Source organism: Octopus bimaculoides, chromosome 15 (assembly GCF_001194135.2).
Source record: "Octopus bimaculoides isolate UCB-OBI-ISO-001 chromosome 15, ASM119413v2, whole genome shotgun sequence".
Classification (NCBI taxonomy): domain Eukaryota; kingdom Metazoa; phylum Mollusca; class Cephalopoda; order Octopoda; family Octopodidae; genus Octopus; species Octopus bimaculoides.
The window spans coordinates 2,838,733-2,859,867 of NC_068995.1; the positions used below are offsets into that span (position 1 = coordinate 2,838,733).

Consider the following 21,135-nt stretch of genomic DNA (forward strand, 5'->3'; position numbering starts at 1 on the left):
TATATATATATATATATATATATATAATTGATATATGTTACCTTGTAAGTGAGAAATAGTTTCTTCTGCCTTTCTCTGGCTGTGTCTCTGTAAATAATAATAATTCTGTGATGTTTTCCTGTCACATCAGTGAACTTGGAGATTCGCTTCCCTCCAGTTTCCAATATTTTGCAAGTTAGCAATATACAACACAATCAGTTCTGTCTCTCTTACCACACATGTTGATGACATTCACAGATATTACACACCATCGTTATATACATATTATATATATACACCCTCCACCAAAAAATCTCACACTTCCCATTTACACATTCTTCCTCTCTATCTCTCTCTCTCTACCACCACGTCTTCATATGTAGATAACCAGACTACACCCTCCCTTCTTTCAATGTATCTATCTAATTATCGTTTAATTTCTCTCTGACTATCACTTTCTCGCTTTCTCTTTCTTTCTATCATATTCCTCCCCTTCTTTACATCTCGTTTTCTTAACGTTTAAAACTCTCGTACAAACGAGTTTAATGATTTTTTTTTGCCCTGAAACACGCCCGGTTTTTGTTGTTTATTTAAAAGAAACAAACATTTCTTTGTGTACACAGGAGTTGTGTACATTCTGTCTATTCTTTTACATATCGGTTTTACTTTACGATCGGTACCTCTATCTATCTATCTATCTATCTGGGTTTTGTAGATTTTTTACATCAAGTTTTACTTACGATCGATACCTCTATATAGATATTTGCAATTGGTAATCGAATTTATTAACTCATTTCATAAATGAATTTATCATTAATAATAACGCATGACCCTGATTTTAAACGTTACCGATTTGCACGGTACATTGTTGGATCAGTTGTGTAAAACGAGGGACAATTCAACGCACACGTCGTCTTCATCATCATCATTTTACATGCACTTCCTCTGCTCACATAAAAGTCATCGCGGTGTGAGTTACTTCATATTTGCAACCACTCACTTTATAGACTAACCAAAGGACACCATTTTGCCTGCAGGTTTAATTTTTCGCATGGTTTCTACAGGTAGCTGCCCTTCCTGATACCAATCGCTTTACAGAATGGAGTGGGTACATTTTATCGTAACACCTGCACAAGAGAGGTTTCAAATCCGAAGCAGGACACAGCAAATGAATCTTCTTTAGTCTACACTATTGACAGATAGATTCTCCTTCACCAGCCCCTGGCATTATAGACAGATGTAAATATATATTAGGGAGAATATACGAAAAAACAACAACAGACGAGGACAGGTGGTGTAAATAACAAAAGGATGTATTAGTATGACGCTCGGGAATACGGAAAGTCTTTGACGTTTCGAGCTACGCTCTTCAACAGAAAGAATACGGAGACAAGGAGAAAAACACGGAGAAAAAAAATTGAATAGTGTCCAGTCAACGGTCAATCATAATCAACATATATATATAATGATGATGATCCAGTCCATATTGTAAACTGGTTGGCATTTGGAAGGGCATCCAGCTATAAAAGCCATGCCAAAACACAAAGAAGTATGATGCAGGCTTCTGCCTGGCCAGCTTCTGTCAAACCGTCCAACCCATGCCAGCATGGAAGGAGGACGTTAAACAATGATAATGAAAACATTTGCAACCATGTGACTTTGGGTTCAGTCCCATAGTAGAGCACATTTGGCATTACTCTACACTATACCCTTGGGTCAACCAATACCTTGATTGCGATTTTGTTTGAAGGAAACTCTCTGAAATCCCATCATAGCCATTATTTCAATGTCCACTGAAGGCAACAAAGCTGGCAGAATTGTTAGCACATTGGACAAAAGGCTTACTGACATTTTGTCCATCTTCGTGTTCTGAGCTCAAATTCTGCCAAGGTCAACTTTGCCTTTCATCCTTTTAGGGTCAGTGAAGTACTGGGATCCATGTAATTGACTCCCTTCACCCAGAATTTCAGGCCTTGTACAGAAAAGATTATTTTAACATCCACTTTTCCATGCTCACAGCCATACCCACATTTAGCCACATATGTGTGCGTGTGTGTATTGTGTATGTGCATGTGTGTGTGTCTGTCTGTCTGCTTGTCAGTATGTACATTTATGTGTATGTTGAATGTATGTGGAGAGGGTGGCTATGAATGCAATATAAGAGAAATGAGAAGGGATCAAGGCTTTTGGATTTATGTTATGCAAATGAGTAAATATTTGCATTCATAACTTTAGAAGACCAACCAACCATTTTATCTCCTACCAATAAAACAAACCTGCAATCCAAATAGACTTTATAGTCACCAGGAAACAGTATAAACAGATAGTTGTGAATACTAAGTGTTTCCCCAGATAAGAATGCACTACTCGACATAGACAAGTGGTTAGAGATGCCAGAGAAAGAACTGGTTGGGAACTGAAAGAACAGTTTGATAAACACCGGATGAGAGAGCTTCTTGGTGACATATGGGACAAAGAAGAGAAAGAAATAGAGACTCGTAGCACAGAAGACAACTGGGAGGTTTTGCAGGCCACAGACAAGATCTGCTGTTGAGACCAAGCACATGATAAACGTGGAGAGGAAAAATACTGTAGACAGAGACATAAAAGATAAAAAATTAAAAAATACGGCCATAGACCAAAAAAGAGGACAGCAAAGACCCAATATCAAGTAACTAGAATAGAAGGTAGATGTTAGTTTTGATTAGTGCAGAAAGAAGCAGAAAGCAAGAGGTTTATTGATGTTCTATGATGAAAGGAGTAGAGTTAAGAGGGGCTCAGGATTGCAAAAACATTATATTGGGGTGATTCAGAGATAGCTGGGGTAAAAGTGTGTTTGGAATGACAGTGGCACACTTACCCTCAGTGAGGCTAAACAGAAAGAAGTTTGGAAATGTTATTGAGAGAAGTTATAATAAAAAGAAATAGAACGAGGGACATAGCTTATGGATCGTTAGTGTATTTCGTTTTATCCATGATGGTTTTTTTATAGATTACATCTTCTAATTCTATTTCGGGATTAATTGTACTCTGAAATAGAAAATGGATGGAATCTTGTCCAGTGCGTCACACTATATTTAAAGATAAATGAGTGAGATCTAGCAGATATTTTTAGTAGGTCGAGGGACCATGCTGAAGATATTACACTGGTAGTAGATGCGTTTGTCCATTGTACAGTTATAAAATTGATTCCGAATCATTTTAATAGTAAACAATTTGAATAAAATTAGGTTGTTAGTAAATTATATATCTTACTTTCTCGTTAATCGTTGCTGAAAATTATTATTATTATTATTATTATTGATATTGATATTTATTGTTTAAACAAAAGCAATGCAATTTCAACGAAGATTAAAATTCAAATTACGTTTCGTCAAGTCAGTGTTTATTTTTATATGTAACCGGAAGTTGCATGTTGCCGATATTTCAACATGGCAGTGTTAGAGAAAACTCCTCAAGAATGTCGATTACCACAGAAGAAATACTTCCGACAGCGGGCTCATTCCAATCCAATCGCTGACCATACGTTTGACTAGTGAGTCTTGACCATTTTGACTTTGTCTCTACTTGTATTTGTGTTTATGTGCCTGTATACATATACATGTGTATATTTTTTTAATGAAAATAAATTCTGTTTGTTACTATTTGCAATAATTCAGTGAAAAGGAATATATCTTACAAAAAGAAAAAAAACGAGAGAAGAAAGAAAAACAAGAAGAAAAATACCAGTGCAACACCAAGTGCTTCATTTGGTCGTACACCACAAGGTTCAACGCAACCTACTGAAGCACGCTTACACGCTCGCAGCATTACCACAGGTGATGGCGAGGCTATGGCGTTGGAACAGCCAAGCACCCTCACGGGTATCACTTGCTGCTTCGTTAAGACGAGCCGCCAACGATGAAAAGAACTTCGCCGTTAGTGACCCAGCCTCTTTTCAAACGTCTCAAACGGAGATAGTTCACTGACAAGTCCTGATACTTAAAGATTGTGTTCTGTTCGGCCATGGAAGCAGTGACCGTTCCATTTACTGCAGTATCCAGGATGTGAGAGGGAGCAAAGGAATCACAGACTGACATCCCAGCTGCTGGTATGGGTTGGAAGGTTCAACAGGAACTGGTAAGGCTGGGGGCTGCATCAGGTACCATTGTCTGTCCTGGCATGGTTTCTACGGCTCAATGCCCTTCCTAACATCAACCACTACAAGAATGAAATGGGTGCTTTTTATGTAGCACCAGTATCTGCTGTGGTGGATAGGTCTTCTTTTGTACAGCAAGGTGCCAGATATCTCAGTGCTTTGTCATTTCCTTCATAAGGATCTGAGTCGCCCTTCATTACTTTGTTCCATGTCTTCCTGGGTCTCCTTCTTCCATGAGTTCCATCTATTTTAAGTGTTTGACCCTTCTGTATGTAGCTGTCTATATCCATATGTATCACATAACCAAACCAGCGCAGTCCTTTCTCTTGCACATTGCATCTAAATCCTCATATGCACAATGCTTCTCTTAATACACTAGTGCTCTGTTGCACATGTACACAGACATTGTACATCCAGTAAAACATACTTACTTCATTCCTCTCTAGTGTTCAGTGATAATGGACTGAACTGAACCGTAACTAATCTGCACATCTTCTGATAACTCATGGATGGTGATTCAAAGATTTCTCCTCATGGCTGCTTCCACATCTACAGTGTTTTTCTCAGCTGTTGCAGGTCTCCCAGAACGTTTGTCAATATCAACATTTTTTCGACCATTTTGGAAACATCTGAACCACTCGTACACTGGTGTGGGCCTCATACATTCCTCTCCATATACTTTCTGCAACTTTGTTTAGGCTTCTGAGCAGGTATCACCATGACAACTTTCTCTGTCATGGTCAATGCACAGCAGAGTTCAAGGTCAGTCTGTGCCAAGCGGCTTTAGTCTGCGTGCTTTAGCTTCGTTACTGTGGTAAAAGTCTGGATAATTATTGATCTGATCATGTATATATGCTTCCCATTTACTCTGCCCTCAATTCCTAGTGGAGTCATGTGAGATAGAGTTCTGAGGCACCTCCTTCATAGGATCCTGTCAGAAGCAACCGTCATTACCTTTTTGTGTTGGATTCCCAAGTGTGGCCAACTGAGATTATGGATATTATACAATCCTCTTCTCCTTGGTCTACTCCTTGGTTTCTTGTTGGCTCAGCTTGAAGAATTCTTCTTGCAATTCTTTCCTGATATGTTGTGTATGGGAGTTTGTGAATGAAATGAATCAGCAAGTAGAAAGATCTAAGGAATGGTAATTGCTCATATTTTGGGGAGGGGATAAAGAAATATACAAAAACTCAAAAGCTAAAGTAGTGAGATGAAATATATACAGTGATGGGTATGTGAACATGAATTAGAATTATACTGAGACCAAAGTTCATTATGGTTTCATATTTAGGTGTGTTCTGTATTTTTTGGTAAATAAATTTTCTTTATTTCAACGTTCTTGTACAGAAATTGTTTCATTGTACTGGTAGATGGGGAAGACTGAAGTTTGGTTGGATATTACCTGCACATCTCTCTATATATTCACTCAAAGGGATCTGTTTTTACTGTGGGAAACGGATCTGTTCCTTAAGTAGTGTGTGGTTCTCCGTCTAAGTGCCATACTTGACAAGTATGGCACACGGCTAAATATGAACACATAATCAAATAAACAAACAGATCATCAAAATCTTAAAGCTACAAGATAATGCAAGATTAATTCAAAATAATGTGAATAAATAAGCATTACATTTGACAGAGTAATCTGGATGCTAAAAGGGTTAAATTATTTTAATTGAATGTTTTTTTTTTTGCTTTTGTTTCTATTTTCAGCCCTCCAAATCCTTCTTGTATGAAATGGTCTGAATATTATCCTGAATTTTTCAGTGGAAATTCATTATGTATCCCAAAAATTGAATTTGCAGATATTGGTTGTGGCTATGGAGGTCTTTTAGGTGAGAAAGAGTTAAACGTTTTTAAAAACACCAACTACAGTTTGGTTATGTGAATCATCATCATCATCATCATTTAATATCCTTGTTGGTACTGGTACCATGTAAAAAGCACCTAATATACTCTGTAAAGTGGTTGGTGTTAGGAAGGACATCCAACCATTGGAAAACTACCCCTAATGAAGTCCTCCCAACCCATGCAAGTGTGGGAAAGTGGACATTAAAATGATGATGATATACATACATGCATGCACACACATGCATACATACATATATACTTACATGTTTACATACATACCTGCATGCAATGCATACACACATCCATGTATGCATCCATCCATGTATTTGTGTGTATTAATTGTTTAGCTATTATAGTGACGTATTGATAATGTTATTTCTTTTTTTTTTTTTTGCAGTGTCCTTGTCACCATTGTTCCCTGATAAACTGATGCTAGGAATTGAGATCCGTGTGAAAGTGTCGGATTTTGTGAAGGAACGAATCAAAGCATTGCGTACCATGAATCCTGGAATGTACCAGAACATTGCTTGTATTAGATCCAATGCCATGAAATATCTTCCCAATTTTTTTGAAAAAGGACAGGTTTGTAGTTAAGACTGTTTTCCACTGTGCTGCCTCGTTGAAAAATACATCCATTACTCACTGTAAATCCCTATCATCATCATCATCATCATCATCATTTAACATCCATGTTTCATACTGACAAGGGTTGGATAGTTTGACAGGATCTTCGGGGTCCAGGGACTGCATCGTACTCCATTGTCTACTTGGGTATGGTTTCTTTGGCTGGATGTCTTTCCTTCAGGCCAACCACTCTATAACCTGTGCTGGGTACTTTTTTCATGCCACTGGCTCAAATGAGGTCACCATGCAGCTTGGAAGGCTAAGATCCCCTTCAGCTGAGTTGGATCACAATAAAGAGGGAGGCAGCCTTTATGCAAGGAGATAAGGGATTAAAGCAATGGTTCTCATCTGGGGTCTGTATGATCCTTGGGGGTCCATACAAGGTTTTGTTGTTAACATTTATGAGCAAGAAATTGGTTGTTTCTACAATACAAAAAATTTCGTAACATTTTTAAAAATATAATTCCTCATAATATGGCGTAGTGGTTAAGAGTGTGAGCCAGGATTCAGTCTGATTTGGCGTGGGTTTTCCACAGATGGTTGCCCGTCCTAACGCCAGCCACTCCGAGAGTGTAATAGGTGCTTTTATGTGCCACTAGCATGGGTGCCATTTGCGTGACACGGGTATCTGCCATGATTTTGCTCGGCTTGATGGGTCTTCTCGAGCACAACATAATGCCAAAGGTCTTTGTCCCCATGAGGCCCAACATGCGAAAGGAACTCAGCCACTTTGCCTCCATGCAGCCCAGGAGCTCGGCCACTTTGGCTCCTTGAGGCCCTTGTGCTTCAAAGGCACTCAGCTATGGTGGTACTGAAGTACTAAAGAGCAGCAGGGTACTCTAAAACCACATGGTGAAGGACCATGACAAGGAAAGGAGACAAGAAGGGTGGAGAAGCTAGAATGAGACCAGAACAGTGGCAGGAAACAGCTGGTTGGAGGGATCACGTTGCGGTTCCTCCACATCTCATTTCTAAAACGTTCATTCTGAGACATTTGTAATGAAACACGTAGCATGGAATGAAAAATTTAGACTTTACTTAGCATCACTGTTTCTTTCTATTTCAGCTGACCAAGATGTTTTTCCTGTTCCCAGACCCACATTTCAAAAAGACCAAACATAAATGGCGCATCATCAGTACCACACTTCTAGCAGAATATGCCTATGTCCTCCAACCACAAGTGAGTTGATGTCTTTCATTCCATCTCCAGAATTATGGTAGTTAGGATGCAACACATGCAGTTAAGAACTGTTTAGCAAAACCATTATTCTTTTACTTGTTTCAGTCATTTGAATATGGCCATGCTGGAGCACCACCTTTAGTTTACCATTATCTTTTATCTTTTTTTGGTTGAATGACTTGACCTCAGTATTTATTTAGTTTTATTTTTTCTTAAGACTGCTCTGGTACTTATTCTGTTGGTCACTTTTGCTAAACTGCTAAGTTACAGGGATGTAAACACACCAACACTGGTTGTCAAGCAGTAGTGGAAGATAAATACAGACACACATTTACATATATATATATATGCACACACATAAATACACGACAGGCTTCTTTCAGTTTCCAAATCCACTCACAAGGTTTTGGTTGGCTCCAAGGCTATAGTAGAAGACACTTGCCAAAGGTGCCACTCAGTGGGACTGAACCTGGGACCATATAGTTGGGAAGCAAAGTTCTTGTTGCACAGCTATGCCTGCCACCTGTACTACTTTTAATAAACGGAGGTCATCTCTCTTTTGGGGTGTATCTGGGTAAATAGATTATATTTTTTGACAGTATTTGGGAACACAGAGATAAATATTTAACTGAGCTATGCTGGAATCAATCAAAAAAATGTTATTTTGCTGCAGTATATTCAACCAAGAGACAAAATATAGAACAAATTGCACAATTCCTATTCCATGCTAACATAGAATTGTTAATGATGATTATTATAATCTAAATTGGCCCCTTTTTGTGTCTTTTTATAGGGGCTGGTCTATACAATCACAGATGTGAAAGAGGTCCATGAATGGATGGTACAACATTTTGAAAATTTCCCCTTATTTGAAAGAGTCCTGGATCATGACCTTGTGAGTATCATTTTACTTGATTTTGTTATATTCAACAGAATTGTTTAAACTGTTCAGGATGTCTGAGTTCTCAACCTATTGTCTTTCTCTTTTGATCTTTTTTCGTTTCAGCAAAGTGATGTTGTTATTGAGAAACTTTATGAAAGTACGGAGGAAGGTCAGAAGGTTACACGAAATAAAGGAGAAAAATTCCTGGCTGTGTTTAGACGAATTAATGACCCTTACGTTAGTAAAAGGTGACATTAAAACTATATTTTTGACTTCTTTTTGATTTTCTGTGAATCAACACATGCATGTATGTTGTGGAAGACTTTACATTTAGATTTTTCTCTGACTTAGGATTATGGAAATCACTTGGAATGGTTACTCTTTTTCATGTACCATTCCTACAGATGTTAGTTATCAGAGACCTCTATCTTGTACTTGTCCCTTCAACAACTTACCACATTATTCGGTCAGTCTCTTTTCATAGCCAGCTGATTAGACTACTCAGCCTCTCTATAAGTTGGTCCCATTATAGCCAGCTGGAAAGGCCATCCTCTCTCTCTCTCTAGTTGATCAGGCTGCCTAACATATACTCTCTCATTTTCCATACTCATGGTCAGTCTCTATAGCCAGCTGATGAGGCCATCCTCTCTCTTCTCTCTTGCTCCTGTTTATAGGGCTGCCCACTCTGTTCTCTTTCTTTATCTCTCTATGACCAGTTACTAAGGCCAAACTGTCTCTTCTTTCTCTCTCCCTCTTGCTCCAGCTGATAGGATTGCCCAGGCTCTTCTCTCTCTTTCTCTCCACACTCTAAGCCAGTCTCCATAGCCAATGCTCTCTCTTCCCTTCTTTCTCTCCCTCTTGCTCCAGCTGATAGGATTGCCCAGGCTCTTCTCTCTCTTTCTCTCCACACTCTAAGCCAGTCTCCATAGCCAGCCTTCTTTCTCTCTTGCCAGGCTGATAAGGCCATTGTGTATCTCGGTCTTTCCTGGCTTCTTCCATTCACTTCTCCACGTTTCACTATGCATTCAAGACTTCTCGTATTCTATTTTGAGTTTTACTTCCTCCTCCTGATCCCCATGGAACATCAGACAACATTCATTATTTCTGTAGCAGTTTGAAATATGAAGGTAAGGTTTCTAGCTTTCCATTCCACCCTTCCTCATTTCTCAACACAACTGTGGGATCAGTTATGCCAGACACCAACCAAAAATTTCACTGTCAAGGTTGGGGTGGGATCTATAGCATTGGATAGTGACCTTGTCTTTGTTTTGGTTCTCTGCATGCAAGGTTCAAATCTTACTGAGGTCGACCTTGTTTACATATGATGATATGTATAAAAGTGGTGCCCCAGCATGGCCGCAGTCAAATGACTGAAACAAGTAAAAGAAAAAAGAAATATATGTATACAATAGGTGCAAGGAGTATTTGAGGGCACTTAATAATCCATATATTCCTCACTTCAAACCAACTAAAGGGTTTTTATTTCTTTCAGATGCCCCATGGCAGATACAATGCTAACGCAAGAAATGAAAAGACATGCAGTCATTGTTGCCATATGTGCAGAACGCAGCGATTTAGAAATTGCCAACTTTCTAAATGTTGCAAGATCCTTTGTTCACAAAGTTCGGACGGAACTGGAAGCTTCCGGTGGGAATGTTTCAATTGTATCAAAGAGAAAAAAACATTCTAAACGTTCGGACGCTATAAGGACACCGCAGTTCATCCAACGGGTTCAACACATTGTCAGTGATAATCCCGAAAAATCATTGAGGGCCGTTGCTAAAGAACTTGAGGTGTCAGAGTGGACTGTCAGAACTGTGGTGCATGAGGACATTTAGTACCATTCGTAGGTGTTGTGTAAAACCAATTCATGTCTGCAAAGATATTTGATCTGTGCCAAACAATTACTGGGAAAAGTTTTAAAAAGTCTTCAGGAACACAGCATGTTATGGTTTTCTTCTGATGAGAAAATCTTTGACCAAGGCCCAACAGGAGAAATGATAGATGGTTATCACTCTGAAGGACGTCAGTGATGCACATTAGGTTCCCAGCAACTGGAATGGTTTTAGGAGTGGTGAATAACAAAGGCCATGGCATGCCACCTCACATCTTTCCACACGGTTTTAGAATGAATGCTGCTGGATGTGTTGAGGTGCTGCAGACAGGTGTTAAACCCTGGATGGATGAAGGACACAGCAGAAGGCTGTATGTGTTCCAACAAAGTTCAGCACTTTTGCACAAAGTCCTCTCAACCCAAGAATGGATATCATACAATCATGTACCATTGAACCTGTGACCACCTAACTTGACAGATTTAAATCCCATGGATTACTACGTTTGGAGAGTTCACTGAAGGCCACCATGTTCCAGGTGATGGTGTCTGAAATGAAATACAAACCATTTAATGCATGTCAACGATTCTGGTCCCCCATCGAAGCTGAAGGCAACTCACAACACGCGTTTCCAATCATTACTGGAAAAAACTTCCAGCCATTTTGATACCAAACCCACCTTGGACTGCCCTTGGTTCTATGGTACCTAATTGAGTAGATCTACAATTAAAGGGACTCCAGCCATAACCACCCATCTTAGTTTTTCCTCCTCCAGAAACCGTGCCTGGGTCCACTGTTTCCATCTGTGTGTGGAGCAAAAGTGAAGTTATCTGTACTGATTTTTGAGTGACAGTTGACTTGAAGAAATCAGAATCCATCGTAGCCGAGATTTCAGTAGAATTTCATCCTCATCACCATTTAATGTCTTGTTTTAAAAGCGATCTAAATTAAAACCTTCCATCAAAATTTTTATGTTAATTTATGTTCCAAATACCAGCTTAATAACGACAAAGTTGTTTTACTAAATTCTTCATGATTTTCAAAATTAATTAAAACAAATGCAGAGAAATTTCAATAGAAATATGGTAACAAAAGGGTTCGAAGGGACACTTGTATTGGTATCTCTTTCATTGGTGAGAAATATTCAACAGCCACACTCTCACCTTCACATCAACAGTAAAGTCAGTGAAAGACAAAAATAAGCAACAAAGTCTAAATTATTGTTTTTTATTTATTCTTTTTCTTTCACAAATTCACAAATTATTTTGGTTCTCTTAGAGAGAGAGAGAGAGATAGATAGAATGAGAGAATATTTACAGAATCACCAGCGCACAAGGGAACTGGTTGAAATGATGTGCATCAACCCTCTTTAAAAGAGGGTTTCTATTTACATACATGATGTACGAATCATTTTGAAGGTGGCTACTGGGACGTTACTTCACACACCTGCATAATCTTCCAGCTTCATTAAAAAAAAATTTTTTTAGGTTTTTTTTTTTGTTCAGGCCCTATTACGAACCAAAAATATATAAATAAAACAAAAACAAAGAATTAGGGAGCAAGTTTAATCTCTTTAAGGTTGCAAGGTAGTAGTGCTAGGTTAAACACGAGATTAAATCTATTGAGCAATGACAACTAGTCCCTAATTGTGATTGGTAGGGTGTGAGATAGTAGTAGTAGTTCACGTGGTGGCAATGTGGACCTTGGTGTATAAAACCTACTGTTAAGTACAACACATCTACAGTGTGTTAATAATAATCATAACATATACTAGTGATCTCTATATTTGCTGAACTGAAAAACATTTTCATTAAGGTCATGTCATTTTTATTGTGTGGATAACCATTTCTCTTTGAGCTAACAACTGCTTGATTTTTTTTAAATCTGAGAAGTTGATCTGCCATTAATTTGGGACTGTCCCTAGCTCTACATGTCCATGGACGACTGATCACATAATTATAATTTAAAGTTATATTATCTTCTGCTGAGGATTGTTAATAAATGATAAATAAAGTGGGTTTAAAGATGGTGCTAAGCTGAAGATATCCATGAAACCTTTAGATATCAAATGTTAGAGAGAAATAAGTTATATATCAGAGCATTAAAAGAAGAAAAAAAAATCAACATACCATTTAATATGATAAAATCTAAAAATGACTTCATCTTGTTCTAAGTTCTTTCATTCAACTAAAAACTGCTCAGAAAGAAGTCAACAGTTTGAGAAAAGGGATGGGAATAGGGTACATATTACCTGAAATTGTTACGGATTGTTTAAATTTGAGGAGAAATATTTCTGGATTAATAGAAGCACCATTGCAGTAAATATTCCTTGTTTAGCATCCAACTCAAACTAGCATGTACTGAGAGAGACAGGTAAAAGACTATGTATAACATAGAAATATTCTTTTCTATAAGAGAAAAATACACAGTACATACCAGCCTAGAACCATCTGAAAACAAATCCAAATGGTATAAAAACTTCCCAAAATACTGCACTTACTTGAATATACACAATGGCACTTCCAAAGACTCATTTGTTGATTAAGGAACAGGACAGATCTTGTTGAGACATTTCTTTTGCACTTCATCAAAGAGACACTTGAAGCAGATTAGGCATCAAGTATTTGTGACAAATTTCTAGTTCAAAACGAGTGACTTGTAAGGTTTTTTATAGCTATTCTAATTTAGATGATTTCCATTAAGAGACAACAATAAATATGTTAAGGACACTCACTGGTTGTTAAAAGAAAAAAACTAAGTGAAGCAATGTAATACAGACAGCTATATAAACAATAATGATGATAAGAATTAAACAACAGAACCGAGTGAGTGGTGGAATGTCTAGAAAATTACCAAACACAAGTCATATTCTGTAGATAATTACTTCTAACTATGAAATAATGCTTTGAAGAATTGTGAAAAAAGTTCTTTGGGGAAAAAAAAAATTTTCAAAACATGGAAGCTTTGAGTTCTTTTTTTTTTTTTATAAGAAAAGAATCAACTGAAATGGTTTTTTTTTTTTAAGAAGAAAAAAAAAATCAGTTATCTTGAGGAGGGGAAAATGATTAGTTAGGTTAGCTGTTATGAAATAGATATAATATAAAGTGTAAATCTTAACACAGAAAACATTGATTTGATGAGTAAAAACTTAGTAAAATACACTGAAAGTAAGGTTCTAAATTAAAAAGAAAGTGAAAGTGGAGAGAAATAACTATTACACAAGGTTAAATATTTGTATATACATGGCAAAAGTTGAAGCTAACCTTTTAATAAAAGATGCTATGAAATAACATACAGCATAAAAAAGTGAAATGACAAATGTATGAATGAAGAAGTCAAAACTGGGCAACAAACAAATAGAGCAGGGAAAAAAAGAAAATGAAAACTGCTTAAATTTATTTTAGATTAAAATGGGAGAGAAAATTGCCTGATTAATTGAAATTTTATTTTAAGCTTCTTAGAGAGTTACTACTCTATTGGGGATGAAACGGGGAGGGGTGGGTCCTAATTAGTTATCCTGCTACAAATAGGAGAGATGTGTAGTGCAATGTCGAGGTACGATGTAGGAGACCGTTGGTTGAAGATCTGGAGGCGCTAAGTTCTTCCAAAGCTGTTCTACTCTCATGAAGGGCACTTAGATTTTTATGAAGTCCATTGATGGACATGCTAAAAATAAAATGTAATGGTCCAGTGCACATGCACACATTAACACATACAAGCACACACACACACACACATCATTTCAGAAATGTTACTGTCCCATGTCAGAGTACCCAGGATGAGCAGCTAGATACAGGTAAGATACTATAGAGTCAACTTTATACAAAGGTGTTTAATTACATAACTGGAAGGATGTGTATTCTCATTAGTTGGGCCCTTTGCAACTGGAATGTAGTAGAAGCAGAGCCGTTTATTGTCCCATTCCCTACAACCATAGATGAAAGATTAACGGTGATGGAGAAGATGAGAGGAGAAGTGTGGTAATAATTGTGCTGCTAAAATTCTTTCTTTTTTTCTTTTTTTTTCTTCCATATTTAGATACTGATTCTTTTGCTTTCAGTTCTAATTCTATTAGATTTCCGTGTTGTGAATTTTGCTTCTCTACACTGCTGACAAACAAAAGTTTCAGGAATATTGGATTTTCGAATTTTCGCACAAGATAGGTGGATCCATGTTGAACATTCTGAACATTCAATCATTGGTCTTCCGGCATAGGGTTTAAGACAATGGCAGGTTATTAAATCCCAAGATTCATCATCTGGAAAAAAAGAAAGAAAAAAAAAAAAATCAATGGTCAAACTTTAAAATTAACCTGACAAAGAAAAGACATTATTTTATGTAGTAAATAAAATTATTAGTTTCAAATTTGGGGTGGGGCTAGGTAGATTATATTGACCCTGAAAGGATTGAAGGCAAAGTCAATCTTGGTGGAATTTGAACTCAGAATGTGAAGATGCTGCTGAACATTTTCCTGGTATGCTAATGATTCTGTCAGCTTGCCACAGGTGAAAATGAAATGATTGTTAGATAAAAACAACAAATATTAGAAATAAAAGCTTCTATGTTCTCTATTCTACATCTCCATATATGTGCGGGTGTGTTAAACCTTATTATCTAACCTATTTAGTTTCACACCCTGGGATCACCAGTCAATATATCTAATAATAAAGTTAGGACTGGGAAAATTGTAATCTCTGTCAAGCTGTATTTCCACACTGCAGTCATTGAATGTGAACAATAGTAACCGTGACCTACCAAATGTTAAGGAGAGAAAGAGAGCTTAGATGAGGTGGTGTGTGTGTGTGTCAGAAATGACTTGATATAGTTTGGTTAGGACTAAGAGAAATAAAACTGCAATTAAAAGTCATTCTATAAAAATATAAATAATTATGTTGCCAAGAGAATTACTAATGGGCAATTTCAAAGTAAACTTGATTCAATTTCCCTTTGTTGAGAGCAAAATTACACAGGTGTTAGTGTCTTCAATTGATATAGTAAGTTGCTAGTGGCGCCTTTAGAAATATTCACTACTGGCACAAAAGCACACACACACACATTTTTATGCAAAAATGTCAATTGTCCAGTATATGTCTGAATTAGAAAATGTATCATCTGTTAAAATTATGCATTGGTAAACTACACTATTTCATCAAAGCTAAAGGAATCTTGTACTTGACTTGTGACAACTACACAAGACCTTTAAGGAAGACAAAAAACACCCTTTTTTCTAACATATAAAATTACATGCACACACATCAATTTAAAATGTGTTTCTCACTTCCTAAAAGTAAATAAAACAAGTGGTTAGGTTGTTGGACTCAATCCCAAGTTCATGTGTCAAATTCCTAGAGCAGGCACTACATTGTGTCCTTAAGCAAGGCATAGAATTTTACATTGCTCTATTCTATGTACTTAGCTGTAAACAAGTATCGCCCTTGTGTTGGTGTCAGCCCCCCCCCTCCCCCACCTTCAGCTGTCACATTCTTAATGTTAAGCAGGGCGAAGGGTGGGGTCTGTATCTGCTGTGACTACAGACACCTAAAACAATTGGCAAAAACATGGTACAAGCTGCTAGATCCTATTCATTTGTGAATGATTGCTAAGCAAAGTAGCAGAAGGGTGGTACTAATAAGTTCTTTGGTTGAAAAAACAAAAACCATTAAATTTCAATTGGTTTTTGAAATAATCGAGCATTTATAAGGCTTCAGTAAAATAACGAACCACTCCATTACTGAAAGAGTGTTTAAGGTGGCAGAACCATTAGCACACCAGACAAGATGCTGAACAACCTTTCCTCTGGCTCTATGCTCTGAGTTCAAATGCTTCCATGGTTAACTTTACCTTTCATCTTTTCAGGGTTGATAAAATAATTACCAGTTGAGCACTGGGGGTCAATGTAATCCACTAGCCCCTTTCCCTCCCAAAAATTTCAGGCCTTGTGCTTATAGTAGAACGTGTTTGGAACATAACTGATTGAAAGATCTTTCTTACATAAAATATAACAGAAGGCTCAAACCAGTGTTTCTTACGGGGTGGGGTGCACAACACGGGTGGAGATGGTGGATCTTTAGAATAGGGGTAGGGGCATAAGTAAATAATAAAGTTTTCAGTAAAACTACTTTTGAATATCTTGGGTGGGTCAACACTGACAAAGTCTGACAGTATATCGCCATGTGGGGGGGGGGGGCATAATCTTGATGCTTTGGCCATTAACCCAACTGCATCTTTATACCTTGTGACTATTGACCCACTCGGTATATACATGCTCTATACAAACTTTATTTATGGTGGGGCATGGGATAAAAATGGCTGAGGAAAACTGGTTTAAGACTTCAAAAGTGTTTTGTATTACAGAAGCAGGGTTGGTCTCTTAAGTTGGTATAGATTAAAAGAATAAAGGAGTTAGCAGGTGTGAACAGAGACACAGTATTAATATAAAGTAAGCTGCATGCATAACACCTTGGGCAAGTGTTTCTACTATAACCTCGGGCCAACTAAAGGCTTGCGAGTTCATTTGGTTGATGGAAAGTGAAGTAACCACATCTGTGTGATTGAGCATTGTTGTCTTGACATTGTGTGTCCATTGTAAATGAGTGTCACCACCATACAAGTGGTATCATTTGTTTGCAATTTCCAATGAAAAACTGTCTCTGCTCATGGGGAAACATTACATTGCTTGGAAACAAGTGAGGGCACTGGGACACAGACAATCTGCCTCATCAAATTCCATCTGACTCAGGCATGGAAAAGCTATGTTAAAATGATGAAGATCACAAGAGAGATAGGCAGACAGACAGAAACTAAATCAACTTACCTGATTCTATGGCATCAGGAGAACTTGAATTACTGTGAATACTTTCTCCACAACTTTCAGCTAAACTATCAGTATTATTTTCATGAGCGTGCAAATCTAACTTGGAAAAATGAGTGTTAGCTTTCTTTTCTTCCACAACAGGTTCGAATACTTCCTTTTCAACTTTCACAGAGGTCACAGAATTCTGTGAGACAACAGAATTACTCTGCAGTTCATCTAAGCTAGGTTTTTCCTCCTGTTTTATGTGTGTTTTAAGGTGATGTTCACAGGGAGTGCATTCCTCTCGCTTCTGCAATTGTACACCCTCTAATTGTTTTACCTTGTCGTCAACCAGTACCTGTTGATGAAGCTTCTGTTTCTGATGAGAAGAGTATTGTTGGTGTGATGATGACGATGGCGATGACGATGATGATGATGACAAAGATGAAAGATCTGCTTCAACGTTTCTATGATAAAATCCATCTAATCTATTTGAGTTTTGTTGAGGGATTGAAGAAAGAGAGGGCAACACCGTTGCTTGGACCAACGTGGCCTGGTTCTGTGGCTTTGTGAGTTGCCTTGGAACTAACTGTTGTTTAGGCTGTACCAGTTGCTTTGTGTGCTGTTGCTGCTGCTGCTGCTGTTGTTGTTTTAAAAGCTGGAGTTTTGAGTGCTGTTTTATATGTTGTGGCTGCTGCTGTTGTTGCTGCTGCTTTAGAAACATTGGATGCTTTGGAGGCTGTTGCTTCAAAAACTGTTGTTTAGGAGTTGTTTGCTGGTGTGTAATTCTCTCAGAGAGTCTGCAATTAACTACAGTAGAAGTAGTAGTGGTGGTGGTGGTGGTGGTGGTAAGAGTAGAGGTAATGTTCTCTTGTACACGATCAATTGGCAAATTTTCCTGAAGTGTTTCTGGAATAGATTCTTGCAGACTACCAGATGACAGTGAGGCTGTACTGTCCGAAGAATAACTGTCTGCAGCACTGCCGCCACTACCCACAGGACTGATATTGTTCTGCTGACGGAGTTCCTGAAATAAAGAAAACATTTTCTGATCATTTAAAAGTAGACATCAAACTAAAACCAAAAGTAATTAACTTGATTTACATTATTTACAATTGACGGATATTTGTCCTCATCTTGTTTGTTATTAACACAACGTTTCAGCTGATATACCCTCCAGCCTTCATCAGGTGTCTTGGGGAAATTTTGAACCTGGGTTCTCATTCCTAAGATATTTTTCGATATTATTGTTATTATTGGAATCGAACTTGGAATCTTGGGGCTGGTAGTTCAGAGCGTGTGCTACAAACCCCAAGATTCCAAGTTTGACCTGCAGGAAATAGCAACCAAACCAGAAAACCAACATAGGCTGTATTCTTGGAAATCTATAAGATGGAATAGGTGTAGGTTTTGGTCAATCAACGTAGGTCTAGTGGTTAACAACAACTAGCGAGAGATCTGGTATGGCATCCATCAATCAGACTGCTGGGTTGAGAAGACATTTGTATTGGTTGTGCATCAGAATGTTCTATGAAAAGATTTATAAAAACAATTCTTTTCTCTCACCCAAGCCACTTAATAGGAAATTACGCTTCAAATTAGAATTCCTTAAAAGTCTAAACCTAGAAATCTTAGCAAGTCTTTGAAGTAGATATGTTAAACAGAGGATATGAGAAACAAGAATGAAATTTGATATTTAGGTCATCCAGAGGTAGAAACCATGCTGAGGCAGACAGTGAAGCATAGCACCCACTTCTGGCTTGCCAGCTCTTGTCAAACTGTCCAAACCATGCCAGGGATGGAAATTGGACATGTGATGATGATGATGAAATCCTACTGAAATCTCGTCACTCAAAAATCAGTTCAGACAACCTCACTTTTGGTCCACACACAGCATCTTAAAAGATGGACCTAGACACAGTTTCTGGGGGAGGAAAAATTAGGATGGGTGATCATGGCTGGAGTCCCTTAAATTATAAATCTCCTTGATCAGGTTTGTCCTGGAGCTAAACAAGAACAACAACTAACACCTCATGCCTGGTCTTTGTCACATGATTTATCTTAGTACAGCAGACCAATTCTCATTACACACTCTTCATGCTACCCCTCTCCCATTCACTTTACCCCCACCCCTCAGCTAATTATCTACACAGTGCCTTAATGCTTTTAATATCAATCCTTTCCTTACCAACGATGTACAGTAGGGTCACTATGAGAAAGGGAACTGGACATTAAATGATGTGCATCAACTAGAACAGGATATCATGAAATATGTGTGGAACAGAATGTGTTAAGATGTATTAACTTACCTCTCTCTTGAGAGATTCATACTGAGTATAAGAGAGAACTATGGTGCAAAATGTATAGAAATCATCTTTCGTTCTCCTCTTCTTCGCTACCGATGTGTAAGACTGCAAGAAAATAATAGATAAAGATAATAAAGATATATAACAGTTTTATTACAGATGCAGCAGACAAATCTCCTCTTATTTGCCAGCATTGGTGAAAGAAGTGTTTTACAAAATGGAATAACTATCAAATGAAACACATGAGCAAAACATGAACCTTAGACTGGCAACTTGAAATAGGAACTGACTCAGACCATGACAACCCCTACAACTCATGCCAACATGGAGAACAAATGTAAAACTGATGGTAATGATGAACTGTCCTAGTATCAATTCGATCCACATTTAACTCAGTAACATCAGCTAAGTTCAAGGGCTGTGAATTTTAGGGCTTGGGAGAAAATTGGAGAATTTTTATATTTACAGAATAAAAGGTGAATTGATGGCATTTTTGGTTTTGTGAGCGTTTAATTCCAGACAGTTGCATTAACCATTAGCAGTATAATCACGACTCTCTCCACAACATAATGTGAAGTACTGGCATTAAAACAGATTCAATCCTTTAGCTTTAAAACTAGCCACATCAGACATCTCACACCTACCCTACAATGTCATTTTAAAAACATTCGCATCATTGACATCTCAAAGCTACAGGATAACGCATGATTAATACAACACAATGAGACTAAATAAGCAATAGATTTGACAGAAAAATCTGAACGCTTAATGGTTAATACTTGTAAACAGCCGAGACTTTAGATTTTGTAAAGATGACTGATTGTTCAGACCCTTAGGGACCAAAAGGTCATTAAAAAGAAATTATTATTGCTAAATAGAAATAATGCTTTATTCAAGGAGTTGGTATATCGGGAAATGACATGGTTGCGCGAACTTGAACAGAACAAGTTGTTTCAGATAATTCTTAATTGCTAAATTGCTAATTTGAAACATTTCATAAATTGTTGTATAACAGAGATCACTAACAGAAACCTTGTAACTAGTCTAAAAGACATCAATCTCGCTGGAAATAGGAGCCAAATCTACTTATGCACACATAAACAAAACACTTACTATAATTTAAATATACATTCACCTGTTAACTCTTTTGAGAACATACTTCTAATAAAATACACTTGCCTGTGATTCAATTCATTTTGAAGAAAATTACAAAATTTCAAGGAATTCAACTTTTGACCTTTCCCTCCATCTTTTAAAACCAAATATTCTAATAACATACTATCATTCTATAGGTGTATTCTCTTTGAGACGTTCTTAAAATGTAAGTTATTATTATTAAACTGGCATTTAGAACATAACAAAAATGGTTCTTTACTCAAATCTTAATTTAATGGTTTAGACCCATTCCTGGTTCTATGACACAAGCTTTTAAGTGAACTTAATTAAAACCTTTCATCAAAATTTCATGTTAATTTTATGTTTCAAACACCAGCTGAATAACAACAGAGTAATTTTACCAAATTCACCAATATTTTCAAAATAAATCGAAAGC

General features: G+C 37.4%; 3 protein-coding genes across 4 annotated transcripts in view; 1 reads left to right on the plus strand and 2 right to left on the minus strand.

The window, feature by feature from the left end:
• Window positions 1-395, minus strand: part of LOC106879771 (molybdate-anion transporter) — a 6,013-nt gene extending 5,618 nt beyond the window's left edge. The window contains exon 1 of the mRNA XM_014929466.2: window positions 42-395. The gene's annotated coding sequence lies outside the window, so the exon portion shown is untranslated. The remainder of the gene's footprint in view (window positions 1-41) is intronic.
• LOC106879772 (tRNA (guanine-N(7)-)-methyltransferase) overlaps window positions 1-11,701 on the plus strand; it is a 12,220-nt gene extending 519 nt beyond the window's left edge. The window contains exons 1-7 of one of the 2 annotated variants that reach the window (XM_014929467.2): window positions 560-3,514; window positions 5,828-5,949; window positions 6,363-6,547; window positions 7,656-7,769; window positions 8,563-8,664; window positions 8,776-8,900; window positions 10,145-11,701. In XM_014929467.2, coding sequence (XP_014784953.1) covers window positions 3,411-3,514; window positions 5,828-5,949; window positions 6,363-6,547; window positions 7,656-7,769; window positions 8,563-8,664; window positions 8,776-8,900; window positions 10,145-10,490 — 1,098 coding nt within the window. In that variant the 5' untranslated portion in view covers window positions 560-3,410 and the 3' untranslated portion in view covers window positions 10,491-11,701. Of the gene's footprint in view, window positions 1-559; window positions 3,515-5,827; window positions 5,950-6,362; window positions 6,548-7,655; window positions 7,770-8,562; window positions 8,665-8,775; window positions 8,901-10,144 lie in introns of those variants that run through there. The other variant, XM_052973154.1, reaches the window with a different exon arrangement.
• LOC106879773 (putative uncharacterized protein DDB_G0294196) overlaps window positions 11,696-21,135 on the minus strand; it is a 46,475-nt gene continuing 37,035 nt past the window's right edge. Inside the window, exons 4-6 of the mRNA XM_014929469.2 lie at window positions 19,587-19,688; window positions 17,299-18,304; window positions 11,696-14,742 (exon numbers count right to left, since the gene is read on the minus strand). Coding sequence (XP_014784955.1) covers window positions 14,519-14,742; window positions 17,299-18,304; window positions 19,587-19,688 — 1,332 coding nt within the window. The 3' untranslated portion in view covers window positions 11,696-14,518. The remainder of the gene's footprint in view (window positions 14,743-17,298; window positions 18,305-19,586; window positions 19,689-21,135) is intronic.